The following is a 27,268-nucleotide window of genomic DNA, read 5'->3' as shown; positions in this document are numbered from 1 at the left end:
CATGAGAAAGGGGCAAAGCCTTCTGAAAGGCCTTTCCAAGAATCCAAGGGGATCAGAGAGTACCTTCAGGCCTAGTCAGGTAAGGGAGGTGAAGGTGTGTGGCAGAGCAGAGCTGCTAGACTGTGAAGAACTGTGGGTGAAGGAGCTGGACCCCAGTTTCTAATTAGGTACTCACCCAATCACCCACACCCCAGTGCTGTGTCCCCAGAGAGACCAAGAGCTAAAAACCAGACTCAGCTCTTGCCTGCCGATTCCCAACCCATGTGGCCAAGCAGGTTCACACATTCTATACCGTCATTTGTCATTTCCTGCCCTTCCAGAACCTTTGCAGCCGCTGGGTGGACCTGAGCACATATACCCTGTTTTGTTGGTCTGTAGGCTCAGAGTAAAACGGAGCCTCCACACCACCCAGGGCCAAAGCCCAACCCTAACCGGTCCACATCAACTTGTCTGTGTCTCTGGAAATAGTCTGTTTAGTGGGATTCTTCTCGCGGTCTCATATAATCACCCACCTCTTTCTGGCTGGCACCCTGACACACATACAGGGCTCCGGAGCTGGCAGAGCCGGTGAGTACTTACTGTGAACCCGATGCCCACGGTGGCTGAGAAGGAGCCAGGGATGAACTTTCCCTGGTCGAACTGAACCAGTAGAGATGTCTTCCCAACGCCACTGTCACCGACCAGGATGGTCTGAAAAGCAGCAACGGAGATGGGGTGAGGGCTCCAGGTGGCTTAGTTGTGACTGCAGGAGGGGATTCTTTCTGAACACACACACATGTGTAGTACACGAACGTGAACAGCACACACGCATATAAAAACACAGACACATACATCTAACCAGTACACAGAGACAGACAGACAGACAGACATATATAATACACAAACACAGATATAAAACCACACAGACAGGGCTGATGAGATGGCTCAGCAGGCAGAGATGACTGTCGTCAAGCCTGATAGCAACCTGAGTTCAATCCCTGATACCTGCCTAATAGAAGGATAGACAAACTCTAGCAAGATGCCCTTTGACCTCTACACACACACTGTGGCATGTGACCCAGCCTCATTTAAACACACACATACCCACTGCACAGACAGAGGCTCTTAGAACTAGAGGTATACACCCCATGCACACTTCTTGATTTTTTTTTTTTTTTTGAAATCACTGAAAAAGGCTCAGTGTGGCTGGGTGGTGGTGGTGCACACCTTTAATCCCAGCACCCAGGAGGCTGTGGATCTCTGCAAGTTCCAGGCCAGCCTGGTCTACAGGGCGAGTTCTGGGACAGCCAGGGCTACACAGAGAAACCTTGTCTCGAAACATGGCATTGCCTGTGTGGTGTTGACTTTGGACCTTTCCTGACGAGGGCTCTTCATCCTCTACCTCCCAAATGAAACTCAGCTGGGCTTTCGTTTCCTCCTGGATTGAAGAGCGCCGTTTAATTGCTTGTGAACAGTGGCTTAGTTAATTTGCATCTCGCATTGAACTTCCCCAGGCTTCACAATGTACTTCCTAGAGAGAATCGTCTAGAGGAGCCTGCATGCCCTGGTTCACTTCCTAGAGGACACAGCAGACACAATCCTTTCGTCTCGGGCCCCCTTTTCCTTTACAGTGTGAGGAAGCCTGTGGGTCTTGCTTCTCTCACTGTGATACTTTGACCCTTGTGGACTGTGTGAGTTCTGCTCTTCAGACCCAGTGGAACTCAGGCTTAGGACAGGGCCTGCTCTCAGTGGGTCTTTTTTTTTTTTACCACCAAGAACCTAGCTGGGCAGTGATGGTGCACGCGTTTAATCCCAGCACTCGGGAGGCAGAGACAGGCGGATCTCTGTGAGCTGAGCGCGAGGCCAGCCTGTTTTACAAGAGCTAGTTCCAGGACAGGCTCCAAAACAAAACAAACAAAACAAAAACAAAAACAAACAAACAAACAAAAAACAAAGAACCTACTAATGGGGCTGGAGACGTGGATCAGTTATTAAGAGCACTTGCTACTCTTGCAGAGGATCCAGTTTGGGTTCCCAGAGCCCTCGTGGCAGTGCATAACCACCCATAACTCTAGCTCCAGAGGACCTGATGCCCTTTTCTGATCTCCATGGGCATCAGCCATGCATGTGCTGCACGTATAAACCTGCAGACAGAATACTCATACACACAAGCTAAAGAAATAAACCCTCTAGAAAGAATATATTTACAGTTGTGCTGGGAGATTTTGTGCGTGTGTGTGTGTGTGTGTGTGTGTTGTGTGTTTAAGTGTCTCCTTGTATAGCTGTGTCTTAGAACTCATTATATAGACCAGGCTGGTCATGGGCTTTTAGGAGTTCTCTGGGATCCGCATCCTGAGTGCTGGAGTGACAGACATGTGCTGGTCCTTTTGGTTGTCAAGATTTGTTTTAATCTGGGCAATCATAGAGCGCTCTGAGTGGTTCATGACAAGCCTCACTGACTATTTTCCCTTAAAGCCACAGCCTCCTTAGGCCTGTGTAAGGTTATTACACTTTATTATTTATTTATTTGTGTGTGTGTGTGTGCGCACACCCCTGTGTGCTATGGCACGTATGTGTGGAGGGCACAGAACAATTGACAGGTATCGCTTTCCTTCTTCCTACAAGTGAATTCCTTCTTTCCTTCCACCATGCTGTTCCCTGGGGTTGAACTCAGGGTGTCAGGCTTGGTGGTAGACACCTTTGTCAGCTGAGTCATCTCTCTGGCCCTTATTGTCCAAAGTTCTTAGCATGATTTCTTTCTTCTAGAAAAATTAATTTAAAAAATTTCTTTAGTGGCTGAAGCTGGGCCAGTAAGATGGCTCAGTGGGTAAAATGCTTGCAACTCTGAGAAACCAAGATGATCCTTGTGAAGTCAGTAACAGGTGGAAAGAGAGCTGACTCTGTGCTCTGGTAGCCACATGTGTGCCTCAATACACACACATATCAAGCGCACACATATACACACGCACACACATGCACACACATATCATGCTCACACATACGTACACACACCATGTTCACACACATGTACACACATATCATGCTCACACACACATCATGCTCACAATCACATACTACCAATAAGTAATAAAAACAAGTTAATGAGTCCTGTTTGGACCCAAACCTCTGTGTCAACTGTCTGCACTTCCTCCCCCTCTTCTTCCTTCTCTTCGGCCTTGAGAAAGTTTCACTTGTATCTCAGGTGGCTCACGGTTCCTGATCCTGCTGCCTCCACCTCTGAGCTCTGGAGTGGCAGGTGTGCATCGCCACGCCTGGCTGGCTTGCTTTTCTAAGTCATTTTATTAATGTCTACCTTTGTGTCTCCACCGTTGTGAGGTAGTTTACAGCAGACCCACACGTGCCAAAGGTGCTTGAAGGGTCGTGTCTGAGAAAGGGCACAGGCCAGAGAGGAAGCGGGGAGGGGGCAAGCCCAGGTCAGATAGCCAGCAGTGCTTTCAACCCTTACATTTAGTTTTTACCTTCCTGGGTGTCAAGACAAAATGGGGAACTGCGGGTTTCTGTGGCATTTGTGTGACAAAGCCTATTTGACGATGACCGTTCTCTCCAGACGTGTGACACTAAGAGTCATCAGTGACAAAATGAGCAACACCTTTTTTTCCGGGCGATGCGAAGCTTTTTTGCTGATGCTGGAGCCCCACAGTAAACTCCAGTGCTGCGAAGGCCTGCCCGAGCCCTGGACCACCACTGAGTGTTGCTCTCTTGTGTGCAAATCACTCAGCGGGAATATTGAGAAACTGGGTGATGGGTGTCCTCTTTGCTCCTGAAATGTCTTTAAACGAATTCCTTAAGCAGACAAGAAGTTCAGAAGCCATCAAGATCACTCCGTCTGGGGTTGGGGCTGAGGCTCAGTGTCAGAGTGCTTGCCTTTCCCGTTCCCTTGTCACGGGGAGGAATCTTAGGTGATTCACACTTGGATGCGGCTGACTTGAAGTCTGCTACTTTGGGTGGTCTTCGGCTGCGTAATTAGAAGACTATAAAAGCAAAGCTGGTTTCCTTGGGGAAAAGGAAGTTTTACGTTGAGGCTGTAGCCTATTGGACTAGGTGGACGGTGCATACCTCTAATGCCAGCCCTGAAAGGCTGGCACAGGAGGATTGCAAGTCAGAGGCCAGACTGGAGCCATATAGCAAATCAGAGTCCAAGTAGGGCTGCAATGTAACCCTGTCAAACAAACAAACAGAAACAAACACACAAATACCTGCAACCTCAGCTCTCACCCGAGAATGTCCAGGCTTTGAAGGCTTCCACCATTTTGGACTTTGAACTAACCATACCCTAAAATCATGTAAGCCCGTTTCTTAGAACAAACTCCTGAACGAGATTTAATCCTTATTTGTCAACTTGACTGAACTGAAGCACCCGGCACTCCTAAAGGACATGCCTGCCTGGCTGTGCCCATGAGGGAATTTCCAGAGAGGATTAACTGAGCTTGGAAGACCTACTCCAAATGTAGGCGGCACACCCCCGGGTTAGAACCCAGATGGAATGGAAGGGAACTTGGAGAAATCCAGGTGGATTCTGGTATTCCCCAGATTCTGCTTCCTGGGTGGCCATGTGGTGATCAGAGTTCCTCTGTTTCACGTTCCCATCCCTCGAAGTTCTGCCCAAGAATGTGGGACCAAGTGGCCATGACCTCAACTCTCCCAAGCCATTAGCCAAATAATCCCTTCTTCCCTTAAGTTGTTCAGGCAGTTTGGTCACAATAATGAAGAGCTAGCTACCACACCGTTTGTGCAGTGCTAGAGGAGTCTGGCAGATGACTTCATGTCCAGTAGCTTGAGAATGCTTGACACTGGCTTGGGTTTAGTGAGCGGACTTCCATAGTAGGAACAACCAGACTTCTGGAGAGCAATTAACAGTATCAAAGTTACCGATGCAAATTCTTTTGGCTCTTTGCAGAAGTATACCAAGGTGTGTGTGATAAAGGGGCTTCATGAAATGTTTGTTAGAACAAATGACTCAACAAATAGGTACTAAGGAAACAAGCTGTAGACTATGTGTAGTAGAGATGTAGGGATGAAGAAGATGGGCCACGGAGGTGGTTCAGTGGGCAAAACCGCTTGCTGTGTGTATTAGTAACTTTTCTATGGCTGTGAGAAAAAGTGACTTATAGATGGGAGGGTTTATTGGGGCTTGTGGTTCCAGAGGATAAGAGGCCATCATGGCAGGATAGAGGTGTGGCTATGACCAATCCTTGTGTCCTCCACAGAGCATCTCGGGGCTAGGCATCCTCTCCATCAGGCAACGCAGCTCACAGTGCCTTAGACTGCTGAAGCCAGACATCAGCGTTTCCCTTTCTGACGGTGCTTCTTTCATAGGACGGTTTTTCTCACGACAGACAATAGCATGTTAGGTGGTGTGAGCTTTGCATCTGCCGTGGGACAATGGTCTTGCACCCTCTAAAGATTTGTCAGTTGCATTGGTTTAATAGAATGCTGATTGGCCAGCAGCCAGACAGGAAGTATAGGCGGGGTGATGTGGGAGTCTGCTCTGTATGCTGTGATTACCATTAATGACTAAAGAAGCTGCTTTGGACCTATAGCAGGGCAGAACTTAGGTAGGTGGGGAAAACTAAGCTAAATGCTGGGAGAGAGGAAGCCGAGTGAGGGAGAAGCCATGTAGCCCCACCAGAGACAGGCGCCGGATGGAATTTTAGCCGGCAAGCCACTGCCACAAGGTGATGCAGAGATTAATGGAGATGGGTTAAATTAATATGTAAGAGTTAGCCAATAAGAAGCTAGAGTTAATGGGCCAAGCACTGATCTAATTAATACAGTGTCTGTGTGATTATTTCGGTTCTGGGCAGCCAGGACAAACAAGCAACCTCCTTCCAACAGTGGGGTGATCAGAAACAGGAGAATTCTGAAAAGAGGAAAGGCTAAGTCTGCAAACGTCACCCAGACACAGAGGAAGCAAGATAAGAATACCTCACTGATAAAAGATACCAAGCCATGAGGCTAACTAGACAAGAATTATGGGCTATTAGCTTCCATAGTACACTTTTCCCTTTTAAAGTTACTTTTACTTGTTTGTTTTTTTTGGTGCATCTTGGGAGGGAGTGGGCAGTGTGTTTGCCACAGCGTGTGTGTGGCGGTCATAAGATAGTCTTCAGGAATCAGGCTGTCTCCTGCCGCCGTGTGGGTCTTAGGACCTGAACTCAAGTCATCAGGCTTGGTGGCAAGTGCCTTCACTCACTGGACCCCCTGGCCGGCTCTGCAGTGACCTTCTAGTAGAACTTCTAGTGCAATAGATACAATCTGGACCCGAGCCTTCTGCGAATGACAAGCTCTCCACCACTAAGAAACCGCCCTCTCAGTCGGGCGCTTCCCCACAGGAATGGGGTGAGTTCCAAAAAAACATGTGTCGTTTTCAAGTCCAAAAGGACCAAGAGGGCAAACGTGTGTCCTGATATCCAGAAGATCCCTATGGATAGCATACAAATGCACAGGAACACGTAGGCATATACACATATGCACAGATAGATGTGTACATATAAATTACCTATCACACGCAGACAATACACATGTATGCACAGCTCCCTCCATGAGCCCACCCCTTGGTTTTCAGGGCATCCCTGGCCTGATGATCCCTTCCTTTAAAGTCACCCCCTACGTGTTGCAGAGGACATCTCCCTCAGCATACCCGAGCAGTGCCCTGGGCAGAGACCTGTTCCATCAACAATGACCACTGAGCCCATGTTGACTTTGCTTTATGGTCTAGGAACATGTAAAGTAAGTGGTCATCTCTGGCCACATCCTGGAAAGGCTGTGGCTTATCAGCGGCTAGAGTTTTCTGTGTAAACAACCCTCCCACTAGCCTCCTATAGCCTGGCTAGCCTGACCACTGTGAAGCCCAGGTGTCACAGGGTGTGTGTGACACCTATCAAAAGAGACTCCTTTCTAAGGGCTTTCTGGAAAGGGGTGTGTGTGAGAGACCTTAAGGCTGGCCTTTGATCCCTTCGGATTTGGACGAATGGATACTTGAAAGAGGGTGTGGGAGTGAGGCTTAGGAGTTATGAATAGCAAACTGCTTTCTTTGGGGGTGGGGTAGCCACAGGGTGTTTACTAAACTTCTGGGGAATTGGGTTAACCAGTAGGCTGGAGCAGATCGGCCAGAGTGTTCTCAAAGCAGAACCCCACCCCCCTCCACGACTCTGGGTTGATAGATTCCTGTTTATATATCCGAATTACCTGAGGCCTTCTCTTTGCCATTTTGTAGGGGTTCGGGTGCTGCGGACCAAACTCAGGGCCTTGCTTACGCTAGGCAGGAGCTCTGCTTCTGAACAATACCCTCTTCCCTTTTTTAGACAGGTGCTGTTACATAGCCCCGGCTAGCCTTCAATTTACTATGTAGCTCGGGTTCTTATCAAGCTTTCAGCTCCCCTTTCCCCCCGTTTCTGTCCCTTGAGTTCTGGGCCTACAGCTGTGCCCCAACACCCCTGATGAGGCTGGGGTTTGACAACGCCTCAGCTTCCTCCATCCCAGCATTCTAGAATCTCTCTGCCGATACCCTTCAGTCTCTGGTCTTCTGGGCTCTAATCGCGGGATCTGTAGATATAGAGCGGAAGGCCCCCGGTTCTCTTCTCAGAGACGTCGCTCTGGCTCTGGGCAGGGTGGTGTTTTTCAAAACCGACATCTTGCATTACATTTTGCCCGCTCTACCTCGTTCCTCTTTTGGTTTTATTCACCAGTGGGAAGTGGCTGAAGGAGGAAGTGCCAGGGAGAGTGAGGGAAATCGGAGTACCCAGGAGACGCAGGAGCGGAGCATGTAGCCTGTGCTCGCAGACAGGCTCCACCAAGGAAGGCAGAGGGGTGTGAGAAGATGCACTTGGCGCTGCTGGTCCTCGTCCTCTCCTGGATCTCAGGTGAGTTCGCAGCTTCCTGTGAATACTTCAGCAACTAGAGGAAGCGCTTCTCTCGGGAACCAGGGAGCCCAGCAAGAAGGTGCCATTCACATACAGCCCCGTTGTTGTGGGGGCTTCGTGGCAGAAGCACTGAGCGCTTAAACCCAGTCCCAGGCACAGTTCCAGACTACCGCGGGGTTGATCATATTTAAGGCAGACACCCGGATGGGCCCCCCTGGTCTTGGAAAGACACAGAGCCCTGGTTGCTCAGGAGAACCCACGAGGGGGCTGGGCTGTCATCTTGTGACCGTGCTCCTTCAAGGGAAGGCTGCGGGAAAGAAGTAAGTGTGGGAGTAGGGGCCTGAGGGAAGGAAAGAGGGGATCTGATATACAAAACTGATGGAGGGGTGGTTGATGGAGGCTGGGATGGAAGGATGGCGGAAGGAAAGAGGGGACCTGCTGAACAAAACAGATGGAGGGGTGACTGACGGCAGCTGGGACGGAAGAAAACAGCAGAAATGGTGGAGGGCCTGAAAAAGGTGAAGAGGAGGCAGGAGACAAGGCCAAGGGAGGACTGGCGGCAACTTTCTGGTGTATTTCTTGTGTTTTGTAATGGGGGGCGCTCCCTATGTAGCCAAGGCTGGCCCTCTAACTAGTGATCCTCCTGCCTCCGTCTCTGTCTCCAAAAAAATTTCATTATGATTGATAACAGTAGCAAACAGAGTTAGGGTGCAGAAGGGGGTTTTCTTGTATTGGGGTTATAGGCTGCGCCATCACTCTTGGTCTGATGAAGCTCTAAGTGGATGGATACAGTTTTGATTTCAAACAAAGAGAATTTTCTGTTGAACACAGTGATACAGTTCTAGGTGTGGTGGCTCACGCCTTTAATCCTAGAACTCGGGAGACAGAGGCAGACAGATCTCTGTGAGTTCGAGGCCAGCCTGGTACATACCAATTCCAGGATAGTTAGGGGTGTACCATGAGAGTCCATCTTGTAATAAATCGTACAAAATAATGGGTTCATCGTGTCATTTTTTTCATGTGTATATATCAGGTACTTGGACCACGGTTTTCTCTTGTCTTCTCCTCCATTTCTGCTGATTCCTCTCCCTTTCTAAACAGCCCCTTCCACTTTCATGTCTATTTTGTTAAAAAAAAAAAAGTCTAGATTTTTGCATATGAGGGGAAACATGTGTTATGTGTCTTTTTGATCTGGCTTATTCGTTTTAACATGCTGATCGCCAGTTAAATGAATTTTCTTGCCAACATAATCGTGTATATATTTATCCATTCACCTGTCAATGGACTTTGGTCCATGGCTTGGTTGTTTGGCTAATGCTGCAGTATAAATAGATTTACAGTTGCTCAACCTGTGGGTTACTACCCTGCTGACAAACTTCTATCTCCAAAAGTATTCACATAATGATTCATAAGAGTAGCAACATTACAGTTAGGAAGTAGCAACAAAGATAATTTTATGGTTGGGAGTTACCACACCACGAGGAACTGTCCGCAGTCTTAGGAAGGTTGAGAACCACTGCTCTAGCGCATGCAGACCACAGAAGGGGTTTTCTTGTTTTATCGTCCGGTGGTTTCCACTGTGCCATTGGGATGCTCCTCTTGGTTTGAAATAGTATAAGCAAAAGGCTTTCAATTTTATACCCCTACTGCAGGCATTTCCCAGGACTCTAGAATCTTACAGCTAAGCGCGTCCTCAGCTTTCATATTTAGACATTGACATTTCAAATGTGGGGGCTGGAGAGATGGCCCAGCAGTTAAGAAGGCTTGTTTCTTTTTCAGAGGAGCCAGGTTCGAGTCCTAGCACCCCGTATTGGGTTTCTCACAACTGCCTGTAACTCCAGCTCCAGGGGATCCAACACCCTCTTCTGGCCTCCTCTGGCATCTACACACATGTGTGCACTCTCTCTCTTTCACACACACACACCACACACATGCACACACCTCACAGTAAATAAAATCTTTAAAGAAAAGATAATCATCTTAGCTGTTCAGTTCTAGAAAGGCAGACAGTCGGGAAGAGCAATGTTGAAAACAACTACTCTAAAGGACACATTCATTCCTGCAGCTCCTGCTTGATATTTGCCTAAGTCGCAGCCACTATGGCTTTAGGGACAAAGGTCTCTGCCCTCTGGGAGCTTCCATTCTACTAAGATGTGGGAGGAAGGCACAGATGATGGCGGGGGGTGGGGGGGACTCGGTTTGTTTGTGTGTGTTTTCCTTTTGAGGCAGAGTCTCGCATATTCAAGTCTTGGACTCTGTAGGTGAGGATGATCTAGAGCTCCACCCCCTTTGTCTGTACCTCCTGAGTGGAGTGGGCCAGACCCCAGAGGAACGGCAGTTTTAATTAATTTATTTAATTTCCCCAGTGAAGACCGTGGTGAGAAATGAAGACAGGGAGGAAGTGGGGAACCTGGGACGTAGGGAAGAGCACTCAGAGCAAACAGGGCAGAAAACTCTGAGACCAAACAAACCTAGTATGTTCAAAGCCATGTGGGGAAGGGAGCTGAACCAGGCAAGGCCGCAAGGGAGAAAAGGGGGAACCAGGGATGCTATGTAGAAAGGAATCAGGTGGTGAGTACCTAGTAAGCCATCTGCAAGGATTTAGGATTTTAATTCAAAGTTGGGGAGGAGGTCACTGGAGACGGATGCCCCCAGGTTTGGCCTGAGTACTAAGAAAATATGGAATTGCCAAACACTAAGACAGGAAAGCTCAGGGAAGACAGGGATCTGGGAAGATTTGATCAAGCTGTTTAAAATCTTTCTTTCTTCCTTTCTTCTTTCTCTTTAAGTCAGGGTCTTACTATGCCTGGATTTTTTTCCTTTTTTGAGCTGTCTGATGTGGGTGTGAGCTGTCTGATGTGGGTGCTCAGAACTGAACTTGGGTCCTTTGCAAGAGCAATGTGTGCTCTTAGTCTCCGAGTCATCTCTCCAGCTCCCAAGATTCTTACAAATAACTGCAGAGGTGTATATATGGTTGATGGACATGTGCAATGGCAGGCCACTCTGGAAAGCAATTTGATGGCTCTTCAGAATGTTAGCTATGGTATAGTCACATGACCAAAATGAACTGCAAACACACACCCGTGTAAAAGCTAAGACTACAAATGGACATGAGGCTGGACGATGGTGGTGCACACCTTTAACCCCAGCACTCAGGAGGCAGAGGCAGGCGGATTTCTGTGAGTTCGAGGTCAGCCTGGTCAACAAGAGCTAGTTCCAGGACAGGCCCCAAAGCTACACAGAGAAACCCTGTATTGAAAAACCAAAAAAAAGAGGACATTATAATAATATTAATAATCCCTAAAAGGTAAGATTGATCTAAACGTCTGACCCATTTTGATTGATGCTTCAATGATCACGGCACACCCACACCATAGAACATTTATTCTGTTAAAACCAGACTGAAGTATTAGTGACACAGGCTACGGTATGGATGGACCTCAAACGCACAATGCGGCGGGAAGAAGCCAGCTACCACCGTACATTGTGTGATGTGTTTCATATGAAATGTGCAGATAGGTGAGTCCATGGGGCCAGGAAGAGGATCAGGGTTAGCGGCGAGAGGGCTGCGAGACAGGCACCGGGCGAGGCAGCTGTCAGTGGTGTGAGACAGCTCTTCATGCCGGCAGAAGAAAAGAAAGTTCTCGGGCTGGGGAGATGGCTCAGGGGTTAAGAGCACTGATTTCTCTTAGAGAGGATCCAGGTCCAGTTCCAGGAGACCTGACACCCTATGTCACCAATGCACATAAAATACAATTAAATAAATTATTGTAAAAAGAGAAGAAGTTCTGTAGTTAGACAGCAGAGACGGTCATAAAGCTGTGGATGTCCTAAAAACCACTGGGCTGGGTGTGTCACTGTGTGTGGATTATGTATCAGTTTTAAAGGCAGAACAAGACAGATCCCAGCTTTAAATGTGCAACAGTCCGACAAACAGTCCAACACCTTCCTCCAGGCTGGGAGGATTGAACCCAGGACCTCACATATGCCAAGCAAGCACTCTAACAACCAAGTTATATACTCAGTCCCCGTGTTCTTGCTTCTTATGAGACAAGGATTCCCTACGTAGTCCAGGCTGGCTTTGAACTTGCTGCATAGTTCACACTGGTTTCTAGAAGTGCTAAGATTACAGGCATGTACTACCATGCCTGGAGCATGGGTCTTTGTTGTTTTTTACATTTATTTGTGTTTATGTGTGTATGGTAGTGGTGTGTGGAGTGTTCTCTGTGTGTGTTGTGTTGTTTTGTGTGTGCGTGTGTGTTGGGGGCATTTGTGTGAGTGGTTGTGGATGTGGAGGTCAGAGGACAACTTTCAAGAGTCTGTTCTTCCTTCTACCATGTGGGGCCTAGGGATAAACCCAGGTCATCAGGCTTGGTGGCAAGAGCCTTTACCCACTGAGCCATCTTACTAGCACCCAAAAATTATTCTTGTAAAGAAACAGTTCAGTGTCCTCTGAATCTTGCTAAGGTGGGAACACAACATGTATCTTCAGAAGAAACCCCTCTCACTTGTGACACTGTAAGGCAGGGCGGTGTGGAATACATTTCTTAAAATGTTAAGCAGTTCTTAAAAACTTAAGTTGCACCATGTAGGGGTAATAGGGTACTGCCTGTTTACTGCATCTAAACCTTAACTGCACTGTTATTATGGTAATTATGATAGTTCCTGCCTGAGACCAGCACAGTTCAGCATGGCAGAGCTGAGCTGCTCCTGCCTCAGAGCCATTTGGTGGCCCTGAGCCACACACAGTTCCAGGCATACAGCAGTCCACATTGCCATCAAGCAAGCCATAGCACTTTACTCCAAATGCTCCATTCAAAAGCTCTGTCTCCTGCATGAGCCAGACAGAGATTGCAATGGTGGCACAGCCCAGAAAGCTGGCATTTTAAAACAGCCAGTTTTTTCCTGCTACTGAGTCAGGACAATTTCTTTGTGGCACGCAACCCAGAAACAGCAAAAAGCTGTCTTAAATTCTCTCTCTCTCCTTTTTAAGCCCTCTCAGGTTTTACGTGGAATTCGTTACCACGTTGGGTGCCACTGTGTTGTAAGGAGCGGTGGGGCTGTGTCCCCAGCACCCAGCCACCCGCATGGTTAGCTTTACCCGAAATAATTACACAGAAACTGTATTCTTTTAAACACTGCTTGGCCCATTAGTTCCAGCCTCTTATTGGCTAGCTCTTACATATTGATCTAACCCATTTCTAATATTCTGTGTAGCCCACAAGGTGGCTTACCAGGGAAGATCTTAACCTGCGGTTGTGTCGGGTGGGGTAATCATGGCGACTCTTGACTCGGCTTCTTTCTCCCAGCATTCTGTTCTGTCTACTCTGCCTATCTAAATTCTACCCTATCAGAGGGCCAAGCAGTTTCTTTATTAGTTAACCAATGAAAGCAACAGATAAGATACAAGACCCACCTCCACCATATATACATGTTTATATATATACATATATATGTACGTATATATACATATATGTGTACACACACATTTTATATGGTGCAGGGAGGGCAGATGTTCAGATGTTCAGGATGAACCAGGGTTTTGCCCATCCTAGGGTCTCTATGTAGTCCTGGCTGTCCTGGAACTTGCTTTTAGGCCAGGCTGGCCTTGAATTCAGGGACATTTATCTGCTTGTCTCTGCTGAGTGGTGGAATTAAAGTCTTGCTCCACCATGCTTGCCCATTTTTTTTTCTTTTGAGAGCTGGCTGTAATTTTTCAAGATTTTTTCTGGCTCCTCTTGACTCGGCAGGATGTTAAGGGACAGCAGGCAGCCTGTCTTGGAGAAGGGGTGTTCTTTGACCACTATTCAATTAATCATGCTTTTGGAACTGGCACTGTATGCCCTTGGAGTGGGAGATCAGTGGTCCATGGGTTTGTATTTTCCAGGCTGCTCCAATGCTCAGGATGCAATCACAGGTCCAAACATGGTGAGCGGTCATGAGCAGAGCTCCTTGACTGTGCGGTGCCGTTATGACTCCTACTGGAAGGATTACACGAAGTACTGGTGCCGAGGAAGTGTTTGGAAAACATGTGAGATTCTGGTTAAAACGGATATGGAGCAGTTGGTGAAGAAGGACCGTGTGTCCATCAGGGACGACCAGACAGACTTCACCGTGACAGTGACCATGGAGGAGCTGAGGATAAGCGACGGTGGCGTTTACTGGTGTGCAATTGAGAGAAATGGATTTGATCACAAATTTAAAGTTAATGTGAACATTGGCCCAGGTAAGAGTGTGTGTACCTCTCTTCAGGTGCCCTTTTTGGTCCCTCGGGTCCCACCTAGAGGAATTAGCTGTCACTCATGAGCTGTTGCACTGTGCAGGAGGTCGAGTCCTGAAGTCCCCCATACCCTTGATAGACTGCTTGGGGCTGAGACAGGGCTTCTCCTAAACAACTCCTGACTCCCAGGCTTCCAGGCACTTCCCTTCCTCGTCTCTGCACAGCTCCATCTTTAGTCTATGGCTAAGAGAGGACAGGGAGGTTATCCCCAGCTCTGGCTCATAGGCCAAAGATATCACTTTCTGTGGTTCCTGGAGTTCCAGTTCCTGCCAATGCTTTCCTGGAGTCCCATAAGGAGGTACCGGCTCTCCAAGGAGCTCAGGGTGCCATCACCTGATGCTGTGGTCACCCCCACTCTATCCTGAGGGAAACTATACCAGCCTAGTTGGGGTGTGGTGATCCAATTTTCCAAGGTCTAGAAAGGCCTTTGCACACAGTTGCTTTTCTGATGTCTGCAGTCTCCCGAGGAGCCCATTTGTGCCTTTAGCCTAATGGTATTCTTTGTGAATGCTTCCAGAATGTGGAAACTCATGGTGGTGGTAGTGGTGGGGTCAGCTCTGAGGTCTTCGTGCATCGGGTTGGAGAGGTTTCTCTCTTCAGCTCTGCTCTGCCACCCTCAGACAGGCTGCTAGCCCCAGGTCATAGGGCATTTGTAGAGTGCAGATGGCAGATGAAGGCAGGGCTATAGTCTCCAGGACTCCCTGAGGTTCAGTATGGTGGAAAGCTTGCATTATCTTGCTGAACCCCGACAATACTCTTGGAAAAGGGTATCCCCATTATTGAAACTTAACTTGTCCCAAGTGTCTTTCTGACTGTTAGGATTTCCTTTTTTCTATCAAAGGATTTTTATTTCTTTTATGTATATAGACAGGTGTTTTGGCTGCAAGCATGTACACCACATGTGTGTCTGGTGTCCGTGGAAACCAGAGGAGGGCATCAGATACCCTAGAACTGGAGTTACAGATGGTGATGAGCCGTCATTGGGTGCTGGGAACTGAACCTGGGTCTTCTGCAAGAACATCGTGTGCTTTTAACTGCTGAGCCATCTCTCCAGCCCCAATATTAGTTGTTTCCCCCACCCCTACAGTATGACCAAGGCCTTAGAAGTTTTGAAACTAGGTTATGTTAGCCACTTTTCAAGTTCCCTGTCTGTTTCTGTCCTTGTTTAATAAAGCTGGGGGGAAGGGTTGCCTGAGGCACTGTCATGGCAATTGGGGCATTCAGCTGAGTTTCAGCTGCTCTTGTTCTGAGGCTCTCCCTGGCTCCCTCCAGGGTTCCACCATTCCCCCTGGACTTGTGCCCAGTCCTACCTGCCTCAGGAGCTCTGGGCTCTCTTAGAGGTCAAGAGGATAGTAGTAGTTCAGCTATAGTTGCTTGCCACAGCCCTGCTCCAGAGTCCTCTGGTTGGGATGGCCCACACTCCCTTGTAGGCTCAGAGCAAGAGCAGACTGTGATGGGTGATTGGAATAGCGTTGTAATCTGTCTTATGCCAAGCACCCACTACAGCATTGACCACGCTCCCCACCACCTCCACCACCACCATGTTCACAGAGACCGAGACGGTTGCTGCGAACACCACCATGTTCTCAAAGATGACCAGCTACTACTCTGATGGCAGGTAAGCCAGTTTGGATGATGTCGTCCTCTGCGGTCCACTTAGCCCCAAGTCTTCTAATGGTGGAGTTTCTGAAGTCTCGGACTCCATCTGTATAGTTAAGGATGCTGGCCCTCCCAACTTGCCTTCAGCTCCCAGTGAGCCCTCATCCTGGAACAGAGGGTACTTTATAGGTTTGTTGGTCCATTTGTTCATTCATTTATCCTACTTTTTTAAAAATATTTATTTATTTATTTATTTATTTTGTATACAATATTTTGTCTGTGTATATGTCTGCAGGCCAGAACAGGGCACCAGATCTCATTACAGATGGTTGTGAGCCACCATGTGGTTGCTGGGAATTGAACTCAGGACCTTTGGAAAAGCAGTTGGTGCTCTTAACCACTGAGCCATCTCTCCGGCCCCTCATTTATCCTACTTTAACTGGAGCTAATTTCTTACTGGTGGGCCTGTGTTGGGTTCTAGGGACATGGAAGTAGTGCTCAGTGGGAGAGAGATATTCATAGGAAGTCAGCAAGAGCAGCATGGCTAGCTGGTGTGTGTGTTTGTGTGTGTGTGTGTGTGTGTGTGTGTGTGTGTGTGGAGAGAGAGAGAGAGAGAGAGAGAGAGAGAGAGAGAGAGAGAGAGAGAGAGAGAGAGGGGGGGGGGGGGGGGGGGGGTGTGTGTGTGTGTGTGTGTGTGTGTGTGTGTGTGTGTGTGGAGGGAGAGAGAGAGAGAGAGAGAGAGAGAGAGAGAGAGAGAGAGAGAGAGAGAGAGGGTTGTCAGGCCACAGGGGTGTCTTTTGGTTAAACTTCTAGGAGGTCATGGAGAACTTGTGGAGGATTTGATTCCCTAGAGCTATTCAAATGGGTGTTAAGCGGGGTGGAGAGATGGCTCAGTGAAGAGGACCTGGGTTCGATTTCCCAGAATTCACATGCCGGTCACAACCATCTGTGACTCTAGCCCCAGGGGATTCAATACCCTCTTTGGCCTCTGAGGACATGCGCACACACACACACACACACACACAAATAATAATTGAATTACTGTTAAAATAAGAACCGTGATATTGGTGATGCTGGTAGGTCCTCAATGTCTCTAGACCATGAGGCAGCTTATAAAGGCATTTCTTTCCCCTTCCTTCCCTTTTATTTTCTACCCCCCACCCCGTCTCAGTCTCCTTCCACCCAGACTGATCTTGAATTCACCGTGGAGCTGACGTTGACCTTGAACTTCTGGTCCCTTTGCCTCTATGCTGAGTGTTAGTACAGGTGCAGGCCCCCACAACCTACTTAAGCCTGCGGTTCAGTTCAGATCCTCATGCATGCTAGTCAAGACCTTTCCCGCTGAACTATATCCTCAGACCTTCCTAAAGTTACCTTTGGCCCAGCCTGCGGTCACTCCATGAAAGGGATGGATATGTACGAATGTATCCATTTGGCAGAAGTGGAAACAGACTGGATGGCTTCCTCTGGGAATCTTGATTCCTTTTTTTTTTTTTTTTTTAATAATGTCAGAACCTGGTTTATTCTTTAGCAACCTGCCCAGACCCCTGCAATCAAAGAACTTTCTTGAATCTGAGAGGCCTCTTCTCATTTCTAGTTTTTGCTCTCTTTGTTCTCATAACTTTGCATTTATTTATTTTTAATTAATCAATTAATGTACCTTATGTATAGGTACATTAATGTCTGCATTTTTGTCTGTGTACCACTATGTGTGCCTGGTGTCCTCAGAGGCCGGAAGAGGGAGTTGGATCCCCAAAAACTGCAGTTAGAGATGGTGATGAACCACCATGTAGGTGCTGGGAATCAAACCCAGGTCCTAACCACTGAGCCATCTGTCCAGCTTCTTGACTGTGCTTTTGCATCATCCAAGGGCCACTACTGCAGTCCTTTCCATAAAGCCTCAAGGAAGATCCCCAGTCTTTCTCCCATCAGGAACCCCTTCACTCCTCTCCCTGCTTTGCCCTCTGTTTTGAGACTTTTGTTTGTTTCTGTTTTGCAATGTTGAGGACTGAACTCGGGGGCTCAGCACCAGCTAGGCAAGAGCTCTATTACAGAGTGACTCCTATGGCTTCCAAATGGCTTTTAATTAGTAGTAACTGACGATTGCCCCCTCCACCGTGTGCACGCGTGCGCGTGTGCGTGTGTGTGGTCCAGACAACCTGCAGTGTCGTTCTTCAGGTGCTGTCTTTTTAATTTTAATTTTCATTTTTAAGACAGAGTCTCTCATTAGCTGGCGCTCACCAAGCAGTCTAGCCTGTCTGACTAGGAAGCTTGGGGGTGGGGATGGGGGTTTCTCCTGTCTCCACCTCCCAGCACCAAAATCGCAGGAGCATATCACCATGTCTGGCTTCTTAATGTGGGTTCTAGGGGCTGAACTCAGGACTTCATACTTGTAAATCAGCTACTTTGTTGACTAAGCCATCTCCCCAGCCGCTTTTTCTTATAAGGATACTGGTGGTATTAGATTAAAGCCCGTCCCCATGACCTCACTTAGAGACCCATCTTCAAATCCAACCACAGGTACCAAAGGGAGAATCAGTCCCAAGCCTTTCTTCTAGCCTCTGTGGCTGGCAGCAATGATTTTTCTATTTATATGTTTTTAGAAAATATTTATTTTTATTTTATGTGCATGAGTACTTGCCTACATGCATGTCTGTATACCCATGGGTATCCTGGGTTTGGAGCCCATAAGAGGGCTTCCGGTCCCCTGGAACTGGACGGTTGTGAGCTACCATGCTCAGGTACTGGGGATGAAAACTAGGTTCTCTACAATAACAGCAAGAACTCTTAGCCACTCAGCACCTCTCCAGCCTTAGTTGGCAGCAATGTGGATGTACTTGACTTGTAACTGTGTTACTTCAGTTCCTGGCCCTGTCACATGGCTTCTCCCTATATGAGTTCAAATTTCTCTCTCTGTAAGGAGTGCTGGTGTGCACCTGTAATCCCAGCACTTGGGAAGCAGAGGCAGGAAGGTCAAGAGTTTAAGGTTGTCCTCATTTCCATATTGAGTTTGAGGTTAGCCTGGGCTACCCAAGATTCTGTCTTTAAAAAACAAACCAATGAACCAACGAGAGCCTGCCTAGGATCTGGGACGCCTGACTCAAGCCTCGGGTTGGACAGTTCTGGTGAGGCTTCTAGACACAGGCTTTGAAGGAAATCCAGAATGAGAATCCCCCAGACTGGAAACCAGAGTTCTGCAGGCCATAAGGCGTTTGGTCCTGCCTCTGCCACCGGGTGGTTGGGATTCAGTTCAGGGGATGAGAGGCACAGGCCTGGGTACATATGTCTCCTGCCTGCTCCTTCTAGTCCTGTCGGTGACAGCGGTGACAACGGTGACAGCAGTGACCGCGGAGGTGGTAATGTTCTGAGTCTCAGTGTGCTCCTCCCTGTCGTCTCTGCCGTGCTGTTGCTTCTCCTGCTGGTGACCTCGCTCTTTGCTTGGAGGATGATGAGGAGACAGAAGAAAGGTGAGGGTGTCTGGCCCTGAGGCTGGGGCTGGTTGGGTGGTGCGGGCTGATGGCTGGCCCCGCCATCTGAGAGCTGGCCTGAGGGACTATCCAAGCAGTCTGGGAGAGGCTGTGCCAGAAAGACCACCACCAGCTAGCAGTCCAAGAGGCTGGAGGTGATCTGGAGCTTGAACTTCCCTGGGAAGATTTGGAGTCAGCTGCCTGTTCTGCACACACTTGCTCCTCTCTGACCTGCCTTCTTCCCTGTTTCCTAGTTTGGGGTCAAGGTGGCAGAAGTTGCAGTGATTTTAGGAGGGCGGTCTACTCTAGGGAGATGTGGTTGTGAAGGAGGTGACAAGCTCACATGGGAGAAGAAAGACACACACACACACCACACACACAGTATCCGTGTATGTGTGCTCTACCCATACATGCGTGAGTATGTATTTCCAGGCATCAGGATCAATGTGATCCCAGCTTCCCTGCCCACCAGCCCCTTCTCAGCTGACCTACTCATTCTAGGTGCCCCTGCTTTTCAGGAAGAGCTCCCCCCCCCCCCCCCCCCCCCCCCCCCCCCCCCCGATCACACGTCTGGCCTCAACCAAGCCCTTTCCTGTCTGGCTTCACTTCCACATTTTCAAGAAGTTGTAGAAAGTTTCTCAGAATGCCCAGGGACCTGAGGTGTTCCCACCGCCCACCCCCACGCCTACCCCATCTCACATCTCCCCCCACTCCGCCCCCACCCTAAGCCTAGGAGACTTACACTCTCAGAAGACAGACTAGGTTCTTTTGATTGTTTCTAGACAGAATGAATGCCAGGACTGCACAGTGAGACCCTGTTTCAAAAAACAAACAAACAAACAACACAAAAAGGCAGGGTCTTACTATGTAGCACTCCAAGGGGGTGGGGCTTATTATGTAGACCAGACTAGCCTTAAACTCACAGAGATTCACCAGCCTCTGCCTCATGAGTGCTGAAATTAAAGGCGTGCACCATCATGCCTGGCTAGACTAGGTTCTTTTAAATAATAATAAAATAATAATTTTAAATTGCCTATGTATGTATATGTGTGTGTGTGTGTACATTTATACACCCACATATGTAAACCATAGCACATGTGTGGCAATCAGAGGACAACTTTGGGGGTTGTTTTTCTCCCTCTATTCTATGGGATCTGAGAATTCAACTCAGTTTGCCAGGTTCAATGGCAACCTAGTCATCTTGCCGGCCCCAAGACCCTGGTTCTTATTCATCTCTTCTGCTCCCATATAGGCTGACTGAGACCCAAGTTTGAGTATTTTCTCTATTCCTAGGCATCAGGTCATTTGATCCCCAAAACTGGGGGTAATCCTTAGTTTCTCTTTTTGTCTCCAGAGCAAGGGGTGGGATGTAGACAGAGAGAAACGTCAAGGGTAGAAAAACATTTATAAAATCCAGCAGTCTCTCTTTTCCCCACTTCCCCGCAAAGGCTGTGTCCACGCCGTGCTGACTTAGCTCAGGCATCAAGCTGGGGGCAAAAGGCTCAGCTGTCAGGTACAGCCAAGCATCTGTAAGAGGCAGGCCCAGGCACCCTGTGGCTCAGAGCCTGGCTGAAGATGAACTAGAATTCAGTATTAGATGAAGGTGGTGGGAGGGACAGGTGCCACGGGAGGAAGGACCCATGGTTCAGTTGCTAGCAAGGACAGGCGTGACCTTGAAGTGACCTTGAAGGTGCCGGAATGATGGTGATAACAAGCAAAGTTGTGAATGAAACTCAGGATCCTGCAGGCCACTCCATTGGTCACTCACACAGTTCTGTGAAGCTGGGGACAGGTTCGTTAAGGACTCTTTTTCTAATGGTCATCTCATCTTTGAGATGAACAGCGTCACAGAGTGTGCCTCCCAAAGGGTCAGAATTTGAAACCAGACCTCCTGTTTCTGAGCTAGACCTTGCTTGTGCCCCACCCTGCCCCAACCTGCTCTGCTCTCCCTGTCCCACCCCACTGTTTTTCCTTTGCGCTCAAGAACCTTGCAAGTCACAGCTGGGCAGTGGTGGCGCAGGCCTTTAATCCCAGCACTCGGGAGGCAGAGATAGGCAGTTCGAGTCCAGCCTGGTCTACAAGAGCTAGTTCCAGGACAGGCTCCAAAGTTATAGAGAAACCCTGTCTTGGGAAAAAAAAAAAAAAAAAAAAAAAAAAAAAAAAAAAAAAAAAAAAAAAAAAAAAAAAAAAAAAAAAGAAAAGAAAAGAAAAGAAAAAAAAAAAGAACCTTGCAAGTCTGAAGGATAGGTTTTCTAATTTCAGATTTTTTTCTTTCTTTTAGCTGCTGGACCACACCCAGAGCAGGTAAGCATCCTAGAGTCCAGACATCAGGGAGTGGCAACTTCTTTCCCTCTTTCCTTATTTTCCACCTCCTGGAAGCCTCTATGTCCAAATGCATCAGATAAGCCACATACAAAAGTATTGACAGACTCTTGGTCCCTACAGGCTGGGGCGGGGGTAGGCGATGAGGGACCTAGAAACAGCCAGAATGAAGGAGGCCTGGGTAGATAATGGGGGGGGGATGGGGAGCATAAGGAGCTAGGAGGGGGTGGGTACAGGAAAGCAGAGAGGCCCACGTCCCTCTGCAAAAGTAGAACCTGTTTCAGCAGGCTGATTCTGCAAATGTGCACATCCTGTGTCCCCAACCCCAGGTATCGCAGTCTCTGGAGGGTGACCTCTGTTATGCAAACCTGTCCCTTCAGCAGCCCAGACCCTCCTCTCAGAAAAACAGTTCCTCCATGACCTCCTCTGGCAAGGCCCACCAAGAGGAAGTGGAATATGTCACCATGGTATGTCTTTCACGGGGCCGTGGAGCTGTGAGGCCGCCACTGCCCCACCCCCTTGGAAAGTGCACTCTGTGCCCATGTGAGGATGGGGTCTGAGCAGATCTAACAGGTTTCAGAAGGGTTTCCACACCCACCTCTCAACCCTGCAGCCTTGGGCCTGTCTAATGTGGTCCTAACGCTAGACAGGGAAGAGCCACACTGGCCAAGTGACTCAGGATCCTGTAGGAAGTGGATGTCCCGGGGGCAGAGGTGGGACTCTCTTGTGTAGTGACTGAAGATTATCTGGGGTTCCTGACAGAATGGAAGGAAACTGGAGCCCTGACCTACCTCTTCTGAAAACTTGTCTCATTGGGTGGTCATTGCTCCCCCCACCCCCAGCCTTTCTGACCTTGTGATCCTCTGTATCCCAGGCTCCCTTTCCCAGGGAGGAGATTTCATACGCAGCTCTGTCTCTGGTGGCCTTGGGTCAGGAGCCCATTTACAACAACACTGGCTCCCACGTCACCCGCCTTCCCAGCTCGAGCCTTGAGGAGTCCACGCAATACAGCAGCATCAAGAGGCCGTAGCCTATGGCCATGCCTTGATCTCGGTCCCTGAAGAAGGCCTGGGAGCAGGTCCCAGCACATCTGCCTCCGTACCTGCTTCCTTACCAGGCCTAAAGGGTGGCCTGAACTCTGTCCATTCAGCCCTCACGGCCATTAGCTCTATCTCGAGCTTGGAGCCCAGCCTCGAGACTCCAGGGAATTCAGAGTCTTTCTCCGTCTCCTCTTACAGTCAAGGTACCTTGGAAGGTGCAAGGGGAGGCTGCTGCAGGGATGCTGTGTAAATTATAACAGTGATAGCAATAGTAATAATAGCAATTAACCTCTATTTATTGTTTATCATATGGCCCCCAAAGACATTTTCATCCTAATGCCCATAATCTGTGAATTCTTATGCACCGAGAGACAGGTGCATTTTGCTTAAGTTAGGATTTTGAGAGGATTTTATATTATCCAGGTAGGCTCAAAATAAGATCACTAAGGGTTCCTCTAAGGAGGAAGAGAGAAAGAAAAAGAGAGAGAGAGAGAGAGAGAGAGAGAGAGAGAGAGAGAGAGAGAGAGAGAGAGAGAGAGATGCATGGTGGGAACAGAATAGAAGGGATGCAGGAAGAACCAAGAGACAAGGAAGGCAAATATCAAATTGTCTCTTGGGTGAGACCTCCAAGAGGAGTTAGGCCTGAGCTGAGTTTGGAATTGCCTGTACTGCTGGTTTACAGAAATGTAAAATAATAAACTTTGTTGTTTTTATTTATTTGTTTACTATTTATTTATTTATTTATTTATTTGAGGCTCTCTCTGCATCACCCTTGCTGTCCTGGAACTTTATAGACTGTTTTAGTCATTATGTAGACCAGGCTGGCCTCCAACCCATAGAGATCCACCTGCTTCTGCCTCCCCAGTGCTGGGGTTAAAGGCGAGCACCACCACGCCCAACTAAATTGTCTTGTGTTAAATTAAGCCAGTGGCTGAGGGTTTCCAAGGGCTACAGGAAGTCGAACGGCAGGTGCCCTTCTCTGTTTCACATACAGTATTGAACTTTCATAACGGTACTTCGGTCACCATCCCATGCTGCAGCTGAGGAACTTCTCGTGTAGAGAGGTTAAGAGACTTTGTGCCGAGCTTTATGGCTAGTACGCACACAAGATGGATTTCAACCCAGAATGGGCGTCAGGAGTCTTCGCCAGTACCCTACCCTGTTTGTATATGAAGGAAAGGGTTTGTGTGCATGTGTGTGCATGTGCATATATATGTGTGTGTACATACAGCAACTTGGGACTGAAGAGAGTATTTATGGACATCGGGCTTGTGCCTTTGTTCTGGGGTCCTAGCAGTGCTCTCCTCAGAAGACATCCTTGGTTTCACAGTCTTGCAGCCGACTCCAAGCAACCATCTCATCCCGGCCCATTTTCTTTTCCTTCTCTGGCCAAGTTAGCTTTCTTCCCCATAGCCAGAGTAGTTTGTTCAAAGCTCAGAGCTGATGGCTCCCACCTTATGAGCCCCACGACTCCTTTGTCCGCCTTTGAGGCCCCAGGGAACCCACGGGCCTCTGCTTGCCTCATGAATCCCATCTCCTTCACTCCGCCATTCTGTTCTATCCAACCCACTCCAGCCTCTTCTTTCCTTACCGGATGCTACAGTTTGGATCTGAAATGTCTCCCAAGGGCTAGGTGCTAAAGGCTTGTTCCCAGCCTGTGATACTACGGGGAGTCAATGCGACCTTCAGGGGGCAGGGCTTAGTGGGAGGAAGTGACACTGGGAGGCAACCCTTGAAGGGGCCGTGGGAACCCTGGCCTCTCCTCTCTGTTTCCTGGCCCCTGTGAAGTGAGTCGCTTTTCTCTACCATATGCGCCCCATCAGGGTGTTCTGTCTGGCCACAGGCACAAGGCGACGGAGCCGGACAGCTGTGGATTAAAACCACGAGCAACTCTACCTTCCTTCTAAGTTATTTTATCAGTGCAACGGGAAGCTGACTAATTAATACTGTTCCCTTCTCAGGGCCTGGCACTTGGTATCTCCTCTTTCCGGAATGTTCCTCCTGCAGACTTTTAAATAGCTCCCTTTCATCATCGCATCCTAGTTCCCCCTTCCCCCCTTTATGGTCAGCAACCCCTGCTCTTCTCCTCCAGTTCCTCTCTGCCTCATTGCCCTATTTTATTTCTCAATGCTGGGGCCAACTAGGGAAGAACGCCTTGTTTTGGTTTACAGCTTGATGGAAGATAGCCCACTGGGGCTGGGGAGGCATGGCGTCAGGAGGATGGGGCAGTTGCTCTTATTATACCAATGGTCAAAAAAGCAGGGAGAAGACAGGAAATGGGGCCAGGCTAAGAAACTCATGCCCATGTCCTCTAGCTAAGCCCTGCTTCAGAAGCCCCTCCCACTAGTGGCCTACTTCCTCCAGCTAGGTCTCATCTCCCTTCCCGCCTCAAGGCCCACCCCAAGCTGAGAACCAAGTACTCAAAGACAGGAGCCTAAGAGATACTTCACATTTGAATCACACTCATGGGGACTTTGAGCCATTATTTACTGATGTGTAGGTTTGTTCTCCCCCCCATCTCCAGTAGGCCATATGCTACCTGACGTGGTCCTGTCTCATTTCTTCCAGATTCCCTTCTCTTAATTAGTGGCTGGTGTGTGATGGGTTCTTAGATGTTTGCTGATTGACATAATGAATGTCAGATAAACATAGGCGGTTAATACTTGAGAAGCCAGGGTGAACTAGAAGCAAGGACATTGATGCTGATCATTTTAGGAAGGAAGCTGGTCAGATAGCCTCGGATTTCAAGGTGTGGCTTCCCAGCATGGCCGGGGGAGAGCTCCTTCTCTGCTGTTGAAAATTTGGGGAGGGGTAAGGAGCCATGGAGCCCTGTGATGGAGAACAGGGCATAACTAGACTTGCACAGTTTTGGTGGGGACTCACGGTGAAGGGTCAAGGAGAGGTAGCTGAGGAGGACAGGCAAGCCGCCCAACGGTGCAGAGGCCATTGGGTTATTCTGTGGCCATTATTGGAGTGTCCTGAGGTTATCTGACTACTGAGAGCTGTGGACACGGGAAGTGGACCTGGGTAAGTGATCTTGGAGACCCTGGTACAGAGAGAGCCTTCATCCACTGCTCCAAAGAGGGCGTCCTTCGCTCTAAAGAGCTATTCTGATCCATCCTGGGGAAATTGTCCGATCCAAGGAGCATTTTTTTAAATTTTGTTTTATTTTTTAAGATTTACTTATTTGTGTATATGAGTGTTCTATCTGCATGTGTACCTGAATGCCAGAGAGAGCATCAGATCCCATTAGACGGTTGTGAGCATCCACATGGTTGCTGGGAAACTGAACTCATGATCTCCGGAAGAGCAGCCAGTGCTCTTAACTGCTGACCTATCTCTCAGCCCTATTTTGTTCTATTTGTAAAGTTACACTTATTAGTTTATTTGGGTGGGTGGGTGCACGAGTATGGTGGTCAGAGGACGACATGCAGAAATCAGTTTTTTTTCCACTGTGTGGATTTTGGAGATTGAATTTAGTAGCTTGAATAACAAATACTTCACCTACTAAAGCATCTTGATTATCCCCAAGCTTGACTATTTTTTTTTTTTGAGACAGGGTTTCTCTGTGAAACAGCCCTGGCTGTACTAGAACTCAATCAGTAGACTAGGCTGGCCTCGAACTCACAGAGATCTGCCTGCCTCTGCCCCCGGAGTGCTAGAATTAAAGGTGTGCACCACCACTGCCCAGCTTATTCAATTTTTTTGAAATTTTATTTATTTTTATTTGATGTGTATGAGTGTTTGAATGTATGTCTATACAACCTGTGTGTCCAGTGATTGTCATCAAAATCCCCAGAGACTGGAGTTACAGATGGGTGTTGGGAATTGAACCCAGGTCCTCTGGAAGGGCAACCAGTGCTTTTAACTACCAAGCCATCTCTTTAGCTCCAGACTTGACTATTCTTGAGTTGACCATTTGAAGTGTTTTGACCCAGTATGTTTTGAGTTCTGTGGAGTAAGAGGTGCCTACATCCAGATCTTTAGATGGAACAATTCAGAACCAAGCCAAAAGAGAGAGAGAGAGAGAGAGAGATACAGTTCCATCTCCAAGCCCAGTCAGGGCACCGCTGTGCCACCCTAGTGCTTTTATCTTGGGGTTTCCTTTGAGCAGCCTGCCCTGAGCAGGGCATATAGACATGTCCCTGCTGCCTAGCAAAGAACCCATCCTTTTTGGTGTCACATGGTCACAGATCCTCATGAACCACTATGAGACTTCTGAGGCAAATGAGGAACAAGATCGGATGTGGCGATATACTCCTTCAACTCCAGCACTTGGGGGACCCAGGCAGCCCGATCTCTGTGAGTTATAGGCCAGCCTGAACTACACAGTGAGACCTTGTCTCAAAACATAAAATAAAACAAGACTCAAGTCTAGGAATGTAGGAAGGCTAGACTGTTGCTCATTTTGGCTGGATGGGAGAACCTTACAGCATCCTCTTCTATCTGGACAGTGGCTGTGGGCTGAACATGGGAACTTCTGGTTGCATGGCTGCCTAAACTTTCTGACATTGCAGCCCATCGCTAATGTCTACAAAGTTCATGCTAGAGAAGTATGTAATGAAGCTACCCTCTCCCCCAACCACACATACACACATACATACACACACATACACACACATCTTATAGTGATTTTTAGGAATTTTATAGTTTTGTAAGCACTGCTTTCTTTCTTTTTTTTTTTTTTTTTTAAAGATA

The 27,268-nt window shown here is 48.2% G+C and overlaps 2 protein-coding genes across 4 annotated transcripts in view; one reads left to right on the top strand and one right to left on the bottom strand.

Annotated features, from left to right (window-relative positions):
• The window catches only part of Rab37 (RAB37, member RAS oncogene family), a 62,517-nt gene that overhangs the window by 15,662 nt on the left and 19,587 nt on the right, over positions 1–27,268 (bottom strand). Inside the window, exon 2 of the mRNA XM_050140177.1 lies at positions 580–690. Coding sequence (XP_049996134.1) covers positions 580–690 — 111 coding nt within the window. The remainder of the gene's footprint in view (positions 1–579; positions 691–27,268) is intronic.
• On the top strand, positions 7,677–23,281 carry LOC126500356 (CMRF35-like molecule 1). 3 transcript variants are annotated; one of them, XM_050140163.1, is made up of 7 exons: positions 7,680–7,862; positions 13,750–14,088; positions 15,694–15,760; positions 19,048–19,208; positions 21,490–21,512; positions 21,860–21,997; positions 22,405–23,278. In XM_050140163.1, the coding sequence occupies exons 1-7, from the start codon at positions 7,820–7,822 to the stop codon at positions 22,558–22,560; spliced, it is 927 nt and encodes a 308-aa protein (XP_049996120.1). In that variant the 5' UTR covers positions 7,680–7,819; the 3' UTR covers positions 22,561–23,278. The 3 variants fall into 3 exon arrangements, with proteins under 3 accessions (XP_049996121.1, XP_049996120.1, XP_049996117.1); XM_050140160.1 differs by having other exon boundaries at positions 15,637–15,760; XM_050140164.1 differs by lacking the exon at positions 21,860–21,997 and having other exon boundaries at positions 7,677–7,862; positions 15,637–15,760; positions 22,405–23,281.

This window comes from Alexandromys fortis, unplaced genomic scaffold, assembly GCF_014885135.2.
Source record: "Alexandromys fortis isolate MF-2015 unplaced genomic scaffold, M_Fortis_MF-2015_v1.1 scaffold_39, whole genome shotgun sequence".
Lineage (NCBI taxonomy): Eukaryota > Metazoa > Chordata > Mammalia > Rodentia > Cricetidae > Alexandromys > Alexandromys fortis.
The sequence above is the reverse complement of the archived record's forward strand: the minus strand, read 5'-3'. Positions and strand labels throughout refer to the sequence as shown.

Coding starts and splice junctions, on each gene's coding strand:
- LOC126500356 (XM_050140160.1), top strand. CDS start 7,820: ATGCACTTGGCGCTGCTGGTCCTCGTCCTCTCCTGGATCTCAG. Junction 15,761..19,047: donor AGCTACTACTCTGATGGCAG/GTAAGCCAGTTT, acceptor TGCTCCTTCTAG/TCCTGTCGGTGACAGCGGTG. Junction 21,998..22,404: donor AAGTGGAATATGTCACCATG/GTATGTCTTTCA, acceptor TCTGTATCCCAG/GCTCCCTTTCCCAGGGAGGA.